The sequence below is a fragment of the Stegastes partitus genome, unplaced genomic scaffold (genome assembly GCF_000690725.1).
Source record: "Stegastes partitus isolate 25-593 unplaced genomic scaffold, Stegastes_partitus-1.0.2 Scaffold237, whole genome shotgun sequence".
NCBI lineage: Eukaryota > Metazoa > Chordata > Actinopteri > Pomacentridae > Stegastes > Stegastes partitus.
In genome coordinates this window covers 507,105-519,318 of record NW_007577968.1, presented here as the reverse complement: position 1 = coordinate 519,318, position 12,214 = coordinate 507,105, and the positions used below count along the sequence as shown (strand labels likewise).

Here is a 12,214-nt window from a genome sequence, read left to right as displayed (position 1 = left end):
AGATGTGTTTGTGTGGACTGATGAGGTTTAACTGATTCATTTGTCACCATGTTCTGGTTCAAATATTAACTCTTGCCTGGTCCATGTGTGTAAAGCTGCCTTGTCCCCACTGAGATGCTTAAAATCTTTAATATAATGACGAACAAAAGGATACATACAGATATCACTCATGTAAAATTACCAAAATCATTGTAAACTTGATAGAAAATGTGACGTTCACATAGAACCCAAAGCTTACAGCAGGAAATGAAGGGGGGGAAAGTATTTTTAGAAGCTTTAAAGTTACCAAGAAAGAGCCAGCATTGCGTCCTAGCTGTTACCACTTCAGTATAAAAACCAGCAGTAACTGGCTGATGACCTAGTTTGTGTGATGCCATCTTTCATATTTACCAATAATAATGTAGAACTGTCTTCACTGTAATCATGACTGGCGACACGGTTTCTTTCTTACGCAGCTTTCTACCAAGACTTGCGTCTAAATCATGTCTTTTCTTGTTCATCCCAATACTAATAATCAAGAGAAGGACACAGTTAGTCTGATAATGTTCTGTGTGCTTCTATTTTATATATTACAACCCTGCAAACAGACCAAAACTAGATTCCCCTAACAAGCATTGTCTGAAGAGTTGTTCAGAAATTCTATTTTTAAAAGCAGACATCACTGAGCTTTATTGTGCTGAACAAAGGCACAGTTTGTTTTTTTTCAATCAATCCCACATACTTATCATAACGCAACAAATCCACCATGAGAAATAATCCGCAACAAATGTACAGTTGCAGGAAATTACTGCAACAATGCTCAGCCTTTCTGAATATTAGATTATGTATCTGGGCACTATTTTTAAAGATCTACATTTTCAAAGTACCCATTGTTAGTGATGGATATTTCATGGCATTTACTGAAAATGCAAAAAATGTATATTAGCAGCCTCAAGTGCAGCTTATTCAGTTATGATCATGAGTGTTTTATATAAGTTAGTTTCCACCGTGTCAGTTTGTGAAGTGGGACGATTTGATAAAACTGTAATTTTATAACCGGCACAGGCCCGAGTCTTCATAGCATGAACAGAAGCAACGGTTGCATCTGTAGAATTGTATGTTTTAACACTTTACATTCATGTTACAGATCTTTTCTGTTTTGTTAAATGACAGAAAAGAACTAATAAGATCTCATCACAAAATATTGATTCTAATACTATTATTACAAATGGTACTTTGTCAGCAGCAACATTCATATTTTACAGTTATCAGCCATTATGTGGAATGAAAATTATGTGCCTTATGAATTAAATAATGGCAAATAATTCGTTCAATTTTTATTTTAGTTTTTCTCAATTTTGTTAAATTACAGATAAAATATAGAAAAAGTCATAATTTAAAGTAACAACTTACATTTTAACTGTTAAAAAAACATCAAATCTGCATCAAAAATCTGCATTTCTACGTATAATAATTTGTTCTTTCACAAAAGAAAAGGCCTCGTTTTACTGCATTTAGATCAGTCTAAAGTCTCATTATTTTACAGATATTAGTTTCACAGTTTTTCTAACATGTTTTTGTGGCACTGCCAGATTTTCATCGTTTTAAAAGCATTTATTTTTATTTTTTTACAGTTTGTGGTGCAGAGTTTTTACTGTTCACGTTGCAACACGCTGTAATATCACAGAGAAGCTTTAGATTTACCAGCAGAACCAGGAGGAGAAGTCTGTTGTGGCTTTTTGTCGTTGCAACATTTCAGAGTATTTTGGGAAAGTGTGGCTTCTGTGTGAGATCTGCATGAAGCAGGAAAGCAGAGCAGCAGCAGGATTAATTCAACCCAAATAACAGAAGTCAGCCTTCAGCCTTTCCTCTGCAGCTCGGCTCAGCATCACGTCATTCAACACAAAAACACGGGATAACCCCAAACGACCACGTGCGCGGTAGGAAAATCAGGTTTGACGTCAGTGTCCATATGAGGAGTGCCGGCCAGACCAAATATGGTCATTCCGTCTCTGACGCCGTTTGTTCTGTGGAACAACAAGGAGGGGCCGTGAGGCCCCGCCCCCCACACAGCTGTTATCAATGAACAAGTGAAACTATGAATCTAAAGCTGGCTTTGGGCGACCTGAAGGAGAGAACATCAACAACTCTACACACGCTCACTGTGGATTTTAAATCAGCTCCAAATACTTCATCAACTCCTGCGTCCAAAGTTTCCACAAAACTGCTCCTTTTTTATTATTTGTATTTTATTTTTTTTTACATTTTTAATTTTCAAGGACAAATAGTTCATTATTTCTTACTTTTAGATTAACTTTAAACCACTTTGCAGCCATGACCTCCAGCAGTGAGCCTTTGGAAATAACTGGAAACGAGTTGGTCCACATCCTCAGGACCCCCCGGGACCAGTACACCTCCGCCGGCTGCGTGCTGCTGGACTGCAGACCTTTTCTCGACTTCTCTCTGGCGCACATTTGCGAGTCCAGGAACGTCAACTGGAACTCAATGCTGCGCCGCAGATCCAAGAGCTCGGTGGTGGCCCTGGAGTGGCTCATCCCGGACAAGGCGCTCCTGGGCCGGCTGCGCAGCGGGGACTTCTCCCCGGTGGTGGTGGTGGACGACCGGAGCGGCTCCGTGGCCGAGCTGAAGGCGGAGAGCGTGGCGCAGATGCTGCTCACCGCGCTGCAGAACGAAGTCGAGACGCAGATCTGCTTTTTGCAAGGTAAAAACAAAAGAAATCCACTCCGGTGTCAGGCTGTTTTAAACACTGAAATTGTTAAAGTTTACTGTTTAAATAGTTTTTTGACGCTTTTAACGAAATCCTGACGTTTTAACTCATATTTAGGCACTGAGCATACTTTCATACTCTGAGCAGGCTGTCAGGGTGGAACCAGCTCTGTCATTATTATTCTCTCACAGAACACATTTTAAAGACTGTGATGAAAGCTTGCAGCTTAACTAATACTGTGTGACCTCCATTTAGGTGGATTTGAGGGATTTTCAGAGGCCTATCCAGAGCTCTGTTACCATTCTGCCAGCAGTCTCGTCTCTGCAGTGGAACCAGAGCCAACAGTGACAGGCAGGAGAACACCAGCATATGATCAGGTAAGAGAAAAGCCACCACATTGGATTATAACTTAACAATCAAGCTGTGCGTTAAAAAGCTCACTTTGGTGATAAAAAGGGATTTCATACAAAAGACCAAACTGCGTCCTGATGAATCTTGGTTGTAACTTGCAGGGCGGTCCAGTGGAGCTGCTGCCCTTCCTGTTTTTGGGGAGTGCCGTCCACTCCTCCCGCAGAGAGACTCTGGCAGCAGCAGGCATCACGGCTGTGCTCAACGTGTCCTCCACCTGCCCCAACTTCTACGAGGGCGAGTTTCAGTACCTGCGACTCACTGTGGAGGATACGCTGGCTGCTGACATCAAAGCCTGCTTTTCTACAGCCATCGCCTTCATCGGTGAGTGTCTCCAACCCGTCTGTAGTGGGACCTTAAAGTTTCATTTACCCAAAGTTAGAAGACGCACTAAAAACAAAGCAAATTGGCCTCTGGCTCCAGTAAGCCATCTTTTTTGTCCTCTCTGTAAAGCAAAAAATACCAGAAGACATTTCTAAGCAGCTTAGGCTCCATAATCCCGTTTGTAAACTAGACTTATGGACCAACAGTTTAATCATCTGGTTACAAAACAACTGGATTATGCTGCACAAACTGCAGGAGAGACATTTATTTACATCTCAAGTTTTTCTTTTTGTCCCCTTTGTCTTGTAAAAGTTTAGCTCTGGAAAACAAAAAAACCTTCCAGTTTCCATTAACACAGGAGCAAACAATGACTGCATTCTCGTTTTACTTCTTCAGACAAACATTAAAGCTACATTACTGTGTGCAAAACATAATCAGTGATGAAATGGAGCATAACAATATGCTGATCAGTCTTCCTCTTTCCGTCTTGTCTTTTCCGGTGCCGCCTACAGACTCGGTGAAGCAGAGCGGTGGTCGGGTGCTGGTGCACTGTCAGGCAGGTATCTCCCGCTCAGCCACCATCTGTCTGGCCTATCTCATGCACACGCAGCGAGTCCGGCTGGACGAGGCCTTCGACTTTGTGAAGCAGCGGCGACACGTCATCTCCCCCAACCTGGCCTTCATGGGACAGCTGCTGCAGTTCGAGACTGATGTTCTCTGTCAGGGATGAAGACGACCTCAACGCATTAAGGACATTTCCATGACTGTTGAATCTCCTGCCTCGTGCTGGACTCAGAGCATTATCAGGACTCAGATCATACGTACAGTGTACCCTCTGTGTACATTCAGAAAAAAAAAGCTGTGTCGCTGGCTTTCACACGCCTGGATTCCTGCTTCCAGGAGAAACTGACAAATGGGTTTACTGATACAACAAGCGGCAGTTGGCAACGTGAACCGTGCTGTAATAACCACATTTTGAACCACTGTGATTCTGTGCCAGCAAGTCGGAGCAGCGATGAGGTAATTTCCCTGACGTTTCATACGCGAGGGGAGTTGTGCCTGCTTGTCTGGTTTATGTGTGTGTGTGTGTGTGTTTTTGTTTGACTTATGTGCCTGATCGTTCGTAAGGGCTGTCTTATTTGCATATTGTCTTTCCTTCACAGCAACAACCACTGTGACGCGTCTATTTCAGAGAAAACACTGTGTGAACTACTTACAGCAATAGTAGTCGAATCTCAAACCTTTGGCATCTAATTTATTCTTTCAAATGCACTAACTGGCACAGTTGGTGTGTAGCTGTTCAGATGAGGACACTCAAACTGGAGGAAGTTGTTTTTTTATCATGTAAATAGAATTTTTATTTATTATTTCAACATTTGTTACGATTGCCATTGTTCATTTCTGTCACTGCACTTTATACCTGCGAGGTCACATCTTGTTCCTGCTGTTTTTCCACTGAAATAAAAACATGCTGGAGGACATATGAAGTCTGTTTCTTCTATACGATGACCTTTTTATTGCATACAAACTGTACTTCTGAAATTCTAAGAGATATGGTCAATAGATAAAAAAGAAACCTGATCACTGGTGGTTAGAGAAGGGAATACTGATTGAGGAGGGTTGAAGAATTACAATAATAAAAAAAAAATGGCACAAAAAAGCCTGTCCAGGCACTTAAGCTGGATTAGAGGTGTTTATTTCTCTGAGTCACAGACGATAAAAAGCGTACATGTCGGCTGGCATCTTCGTCAGGGTGTGGAAACAGGAATTATAGCTGCAATACTCGGAGGTGTGCAACACTGATTATGTGCATCATTTTCTCTCTAGTCTGAAGGAGCGTCACACAAGCAGTACAACACAGGAAACACAAAACCACGGGCGTCTCACAGGCTTCTAAAAAAAAAACTGACTTTCCTCGCTAAGGTTGGTGTAGACAAAGAAGGATAATGTCCACAACAGGAAACAAGATGCACTGAACTGTGCGTTGTCAATGATTAAATCTAGTGGAGGGCACTTTGTGGATCTTTAAAGGGAGAAAACTTTTTAGAAAAATCAAATAATGACTTAAATTTGTAATGATTATAAGAAAGGTCAAACTCCTCAGTGAGACCAGGGACCGAGCTGCAAAGCACGAGGACTCATGGGGGGGAATTTCCCAAACAGGTTTCTTATTTAACTCAAAAAAGTTATAAAACACAAAATGTAGGCCATGAAAGAAGATAAAAGAACACAACTTAATGAAGCTACAAGCAACACCAAAACCAACAAACTGCAAACACACCAGACTAAAGGGGACATATATATATACATACTGGCTGATCAGACTAGTTCCACACAATAGGGGGGGACATAAAACACCTAAACTACCAACAAAAAGCACAAAACAGATCAATTTCTCCACTTTATCAAATGAATCACAGTAAACAAACCCATAATATATGTAACTACCCAACACAAGTCAAATAAAGAAAGTAATATTTAAATCCCGTACAACTGGTCCACCCCTTCAAGGTGCAGGCACTTGGTACGGTCTGATTGTTGGCGCTGGTATAAAAGCCTGGAGCTCCCTGGAAGGACCTGTTTGCCTGAAACCATCCAGAGGACCACAGCTGCTGGAGACTGGACAGAACCGGTAAAATAAAGAAAAGATTATTACGACCTAAAACAACACTGAACATACAAAAGTTAACGAAATGTTTGTTCTACAAATAGAACTTCAGTATATGTTGTTATTTGCGTTTTTGTGTGTGCAATGAGTGCTAAGTGTCTCAGCTTAAGCTAAAGTGGTTTCTGGGGTTAGCGACGTTGGTGGTTGGGTTTCTGCAAGAGCCGGCATCACAGGGACTTTTAGCTTTAAGGGCATAGATCCAAAATGGCTGCCTGCCTTTGTTTGAGGGGTCAAAGCTGTTGCCTTCAACAGCTGACGTTAGAGTTAAGTCACCTCAGAGACGTGTTTGGCCAAAGGAAGGTTCCCAGTAGAACAGCACATATGTTTGTTGAGGCCTGAATAGAAACAGCCGCGGATGCATTCATGTCAACATGGATGTCAGACTTTGTTGTAAAGAACTTCTCATGCGAATGTAAAAAAAAAAATGCTTTTACAGAAGAAAAGGAATATTAAGGCAATGTAAGAACACCCTCTACAAACATTATAGACATGAAGGCATCAATAAAACAGAGACTGAGGAAACGCCGCCATAAATAAATGCAACGAGGCAACAAAAGGCGCAGGATAAGCTCTGATTTATTAAAGCAAATTAAGGCAATGATAAAAGTGATAAAAGACATAAAAGAGATGGTCGAGGTGAAGCGATTCAAGGTTATAAAACAAACGACAACGCAAGTCAGAATTCATTAAAGTAAAATAAGAACACGAATAAAAGCAATAAAAGATAAATAAAATGGACTATTTATTAAAGCAAGATGATAATAGAAGGTAAAGGGATAAAAGACAGACAGAATACATTAAAACGTGATTCATAGAAGCAAAACAAAACGAGGCAGGATGACAATTCATAACACTGGTGATAGAATCAGTTTTTCAGCCGATCCCCGTGGGTTCAGTGAATCTGTCCTGTAGAGACTCGATAATATCCCAGTTTTTCTTCATAATGTTTGATCTGAACAGGTTTACTTCCTCTAAACTGAGTCCAGCTGTGAGTCTGACTCAGACTGTTTTCACTCGACGCGTTACAAATGCACAATTTCACACGCTGACCCTCCCGCACTCGAGTCGCTCAGGCTGAATCAGACGGCATTAAAAACTGTGCGGCGCTGAGTGTTTCGGAGGATTATCCTGCACAGAGTGGGGTTTTACAGTCTCAAGTCCTTTTGACCTCAGCAACCGCTGACATAAATTTCACATCCACTTACTCAAGTTGCGAGAAACGCTTTGGACGTTTGACAGGGAGAGTTTGGCCAAAACCAACACTTGAGAGAGAATAGAAAGCCGTTAAAGACTTTTACAGTCGGGGAAGTTTGGAAAGTCCGCATCACTGATCGCCCTGCTCATGACATTCTGATCAGATGACTGAACTAGAGCCATAAACTACCTTTTAATGCAGTTTTTGTGTTGTTTTTGGGACCAAATGGTTCTTTAGTTGGTCACATATCACTAATAAATCACAGTACCATCAGACAAACCAGCTCATGGTATGTTCCAGCTAATGATTTTCTCCGTGGCTGCGTTTTGTTTGATCCACACTGTAAACAACATGCAGTCAACTTGGCCAGTTCAGCTGAAACGACTACAACTCGCAGTGCATTAGAAGGCCAGCTGCCAGCATCTACCTCATCTCATGATGCTAATTATGCCACCCACACTTCTGTGCTGGCCATAGCTAAAATAATCCACTTCCTCTCGTTTGCAGCTATCCATTGCCCAACATGTACGCAGGCAGAACCGTTACGCTCGGCTTCTTCCTTCCATTAGCCACAGTTTTCCACACAAAAGGCCAGAAAAATGCCCCTCGGAGCTGTTAGGTTTTTTTTGGTAAAGGCCGAGAGGAACCCAGGAAAAAAAACATTCATTAAGCTTTACATCATTTGAAGCATATGACTGATTGTAACGGATGCTTGGGCACAGGGTTATAGGGTGATCGGCATGGTTTGTGCTGGCTGTATTGGTAACACCCCTGAGATAGTAGAGGTATCCATACTAATCCTGTATTCTGATGTCCTGCTCAATGCCTGTAGTGTTGTTTGTCCCTGGCAGTGCTGCACTAGTTGTCCAGTGACAGTGGCAATGATATCCAGCTCTCTAATGTGGCTCCTTTTCCTGTCATTTTTTTGCTTGCAATTCGTCGCCCTTCGACTGTTAAGATCAAAATTTTCTACTAATATAAGAAGAACCTTGTTTGGTCGAGTGGAGGATTCGCTGGAGGAGCCGAGGCCGAGCTTCAGTCACATGGCAGGAAAAAAAAAAATCCACATTCTCTAATCAATGCGATGTTTGTTTACATGCCAGGCAGAAAAACATTTCTGTTGATCCACGGGATTCAAAGAAAACCCTTTTCTTTTTTTAGCATCTTTGTTAACCATTTTATTTTCATAAGAAATTAAAAGAAGGGGGTTAAACATGAGGGACAACGATAAAGAAAAGGTGTGAAGTAACTTAGTGCATTAAGTCGTACATTTTAAAGGCGGTTGTATTCTAGTCTATGAATTTCATGCAACTCTTGTGCCTTTTTCTCCACTGTATTAATTTGATAACTTTATTTTTTTTGTCTGTATTCTAGGTTAACATTTTCCACTTAAAGGTTTATGTCTAAAGTACCCATTGATGATGATTTTCCAGCATTTTTCAGTGTTTTCTGTGAGAGATTTCCCCTCAGAGCCTCTCAGGTGGTTTAAAACTACTGTAAATAAACTGTTACTGTAAATAAAAGGTGAAAAAATGTGACACCAGTTTGTGACCTTTTAAAGCAGGTTGAAGTTTGTATAAACGGCTCAAACCACAGGAGGGGAAACACTGAGCTGTCTTCATCATAAATAAGTTATATTTAGCTTCGTCTGGTACCAGATAAACAGCAGAACGTCACATTTACGCAGTGAACAAACTAAACATGCAGTTACAGCCAATATCACACGTTTGTGTTTTGCTGATGATGTAGGATTTTGGATGCATGACTTTTCTTGTAGCTGTTGTGCTGGTACATCTGTGTAGATAAATAATCTGAGTACTTCTCAGTCAGATCTCTACCTGAAATCCCCCAAACTGTGCTCCAGCATCACTGGTTCACAGTGTGACACTGCTCTCTAGTGACAGCTTCTGAAACAGCAAGCGATGGAAGCATCCAGCAGGTGACGCCAGCAGACTGTTGAACTGTGGCAGCCTTTTTTTATTTTATTATTATTTTCAAGATAACACAGGAAAGCCACATGTGCACATCTCTCACACACACACTCCTTATCTGTGCTGCTTTGTAACGCATGATCGTCGGTTAACACAATGAAGCTCCTGTTGCTGTTCTTTCATGTGGTCATAAATACCGATAATGAAGCAGGCTCTGCTGCGTTTGAGTGCCTCTCTCGACTCGGTTTTTTTCCCAATCGGGCCCGTTAATCAAAACAGACACAAACGTGGATTCAAGCTGAAAACGCTCTTCAATGGGAAACCTCCACTGGATATGCTTTTAGTCTCGGACTAGGCTTAATCCACATCTGGGAACGTCTGCGTCCAGATTAGTGCCGGGGTCAGTCGTGTCACATTAGCCAGCATCTGCTGATGGTGTTTACATGTGCCATGTGTCTGCAAAGGGAAAGAGTGTGAGAGATTAGGGATTAGCACGTGGATCACAGTTCCGTTGGAGTTTCATCGCGTTTGTTATTCACGGCTGTGTGTCTTAAACAACAAATCCCAGATGGAGAAAACCGCTCAGAGATAATAGGAGCAACATGTGTGTGTTGTTCGCTCTAAAGAGGGCCCCGTTTCTCATATATATCAGGGGCAGTATGTTCCCTTCTGATGAATACATGAATAATAAATGAGGTAATTTTGAAATATTTTTAAAATGGGAGGCAATTAGTTTTCAATTTTGTGAATTTTTTGTCAGGCCCACCCAGCAGATTTGGTGACTCCATGCCTCCGGACTGGACTGAAGCATCACAGTGTGGTCATTTAACACACAATCACACGAGCAGAAGCGGCAGTAGTTCTAATTACAAACGCAGTCCGGAAAATTACAGCATGGCCATCTGGGAGCGCTGCCTGTAATTGTTTGCAGGTTACACACTTTGTAATGCTGTGGTTGTGAGATTCCTCTCTGATATGATGCGTTCCTCGGTCCGGTGCACTTTTTTTTAGTGAAATACTGAAGAGTTTTGCCTCCTGACGCCTCTGAAAACATTCAAATAATCAATCTGTGGCGAGAAGCGTCACTCTCTCATGGATTTTCTGGCAACTCAATCTTCTCAAACTTCACACCGAAACTCAACTCAACCTTTTAAACCGACGTCAAATCTGACAGAAAAAGTTCCCCGTCAAATATGAGGCAGAATTTTTTAACCGTAAGCACGCCTGTAATTTTAAAAAGCAATCTGGCCGTCCGTGAAGTTAGTGAATTAGTTGATAAGACATCAGCCTGTCGTTATGGCACACAACATCTGGACAGAAAATCAACAGGATGGATTTCAGGCAATCGTGTTGAGTTTAGTTAATGTACAAGAATCATAGATGCTCTTTAAGTTAAAATAACTCAAAGACAAAGTGGCTTATTCTTCCTGAGACAGCATCAGATCGTCCATTTATCCTAAAAGCAAGGCCCGCTAGAGTTTGAATCGAAGCATGAGGTGACTGGAGTTGGTTGGGTCTGGATTTTTTTTTGCAGTATTTCACAATTTCCTCCTTCTGCAAATGTCCTCGCTCACTCCAGGTCTGAAAATCAAACCGATCCTCATAAAAGTGAAAGCACACACACACACACACACACACACACACAGAAAACAGAATCAAGCCAATAACTCAAAAGGCTCTAAATTGAAAGCATCCAAAGGGGGCAGGTACTGTGCTGTAATTGATTTGGACCTGAACCATAATGTGCACCGACTCCCCACCAGAGCCCTGCTGACCTGCAGTAACCTCATCTGGGACACAGTCTTTAAGCACAACTTCTCTTCAGCTCCTTCTTTAGCTATTTCGACCAGGGTGAAACTTTTTTTTTTTTTTTTTTAAATCATGAAGTTTTCTCCAAGGAAGCCTTTTTTTTTAATATTATTTCTTTTTTTTTTTTTTTTGCCCAGACCAGGCTCAATCTTTTCCAGTCTGGATGTCAAGCACAACTAGCTGATCCACTGAGCGTGATCCATGACAGCAGAATTACCTCCAGGATTGTCTGCTCGGTGTGTGTGTGTGTGTGTGTGTGTGTGTGTGTACACGTTTGTATACCACATGCTCTTACACAACAAGCACTTCAGAGGCAGTGTACTGTGCACTGAACGCTGTGTGCTGCTCGGTCTGTGTAACCTTGGCATCGGTGGCACACCCCTCACCGCCAGAATGCATTTTCAGCGTGTTACTAAGCACGGTTCACCCACGGAAACAGAGACACTTGATTGGAGTGCACTCTCCTGCTAAAAGCTTTATTCTCTTCCCCCCCTCCCCTTCCCCTTTATATTTAGAATGTGTAGCGTGGAGCGAGAAATGTGCAACCATTATTGGCTGCTGCTTGGGGTCACATAATCAGAGAGGAGGTCTCCCAATTGTAATTCCATGGTTGACTAGCTGGGCTTCTCTCTTATTAAAGGCAGCAATATGTGTGTGTGTGTTGGGGGAGGACGCACTGCACAAACAAGTAAACAGGACCCCCACCCACACACCATTCATAAGAATGCGTGTGGTGAATGTTGTTTGTGTCACAGAGGCCACCTACCTACTTAAACAACACAGGATCGACTCTTGTTTGATTCGTGGCTCATTGAAGCAGCCAGCGTGACGTAGGTTTGGCTCCATAATTGAACAATTGGGTGCTTGATCCCAGGTAGGCAGCAAAGCGATGAGGGGATGGGTGTCTGTTCTCGTTGGGGAGGGGGGAGGTGGAGGAAGGTCCCGCAGGTTGCACAATGCAGACGGATTTAAATCGGCGTGATGATGCAAATGCATGAGCGCGGAAAGTTAAAATAAGTGCCCCCTCCCCGCCCCTCAATGCTGCACACAATGAGCAGAGGTGGAGGCCAGCACAGTGCACCCACCCAGGGAGGAGGGAGGGAAAGGTAGATGAAAACAATACTTCACTTTCACTGCAACATTTATGTGGCGGCTCTTGCAGAATGATGCTT

At 42.3% G+C, this 12,214-nt stretch overlaps 1 protein-coding gene across 1 annotated transcript; it reads left to right on the top strand.

Moving 5' to 3' along the window:
• The first annotated feature begins 2,090 nt into the window (after positions 1–2,090).
• On the top strand, positions 2,091–4,920 carry dusp2 (dual specificity phosphatase 2). The gene is made up of 4 exons (XM_008281574.1): positions 2,091–2,701; positions 2,963–3,084; positions 3,220–3,439; positions 3,952–4,920. The coding sequence occupies exons 1-4, from the start codon at positions 2,314–2,316 to the stop codon at positions 4,167–4,169; spliced, it is 948 nt and encodes a 315-aa protein (XP_008279796.1). The 5' UTR covers positions 2,091–2,313; the 3' UTR covers positions 4,170–4,920.
• The last annotated feature ends 7,294 nt before the right edge of the window (positions 4,921–12,214 follow it).

What these genes read in the sequence shown, in the direction of transcription:
- dusp2 (XM_008281574.1), top strand. Translation starts at nt 2,314, where the DNA reads ATGACCTCCAGCAGTGAGCCTTTGGAAATAACTGGAAACGAGTTGGTC. An exon ending in GCAGATCTGCTTTTTGCAAG is followed by an intron (nt 2,702 to 2,962) that starts GTAAAAACAAAA and finishes ACCTCCATTTAG; the next exon opens with GTGGATTTGAGGGATTTTCA. An exon ending in TACAGCCATCGCCTTCATCG is followed by an intron (nt 3,440 to 3,951) that starts GTGAGTGTCTCC and finishes TGCCGCCTACAG; the next exon opens with ACTCGGTGAAGCAGAGCGGT.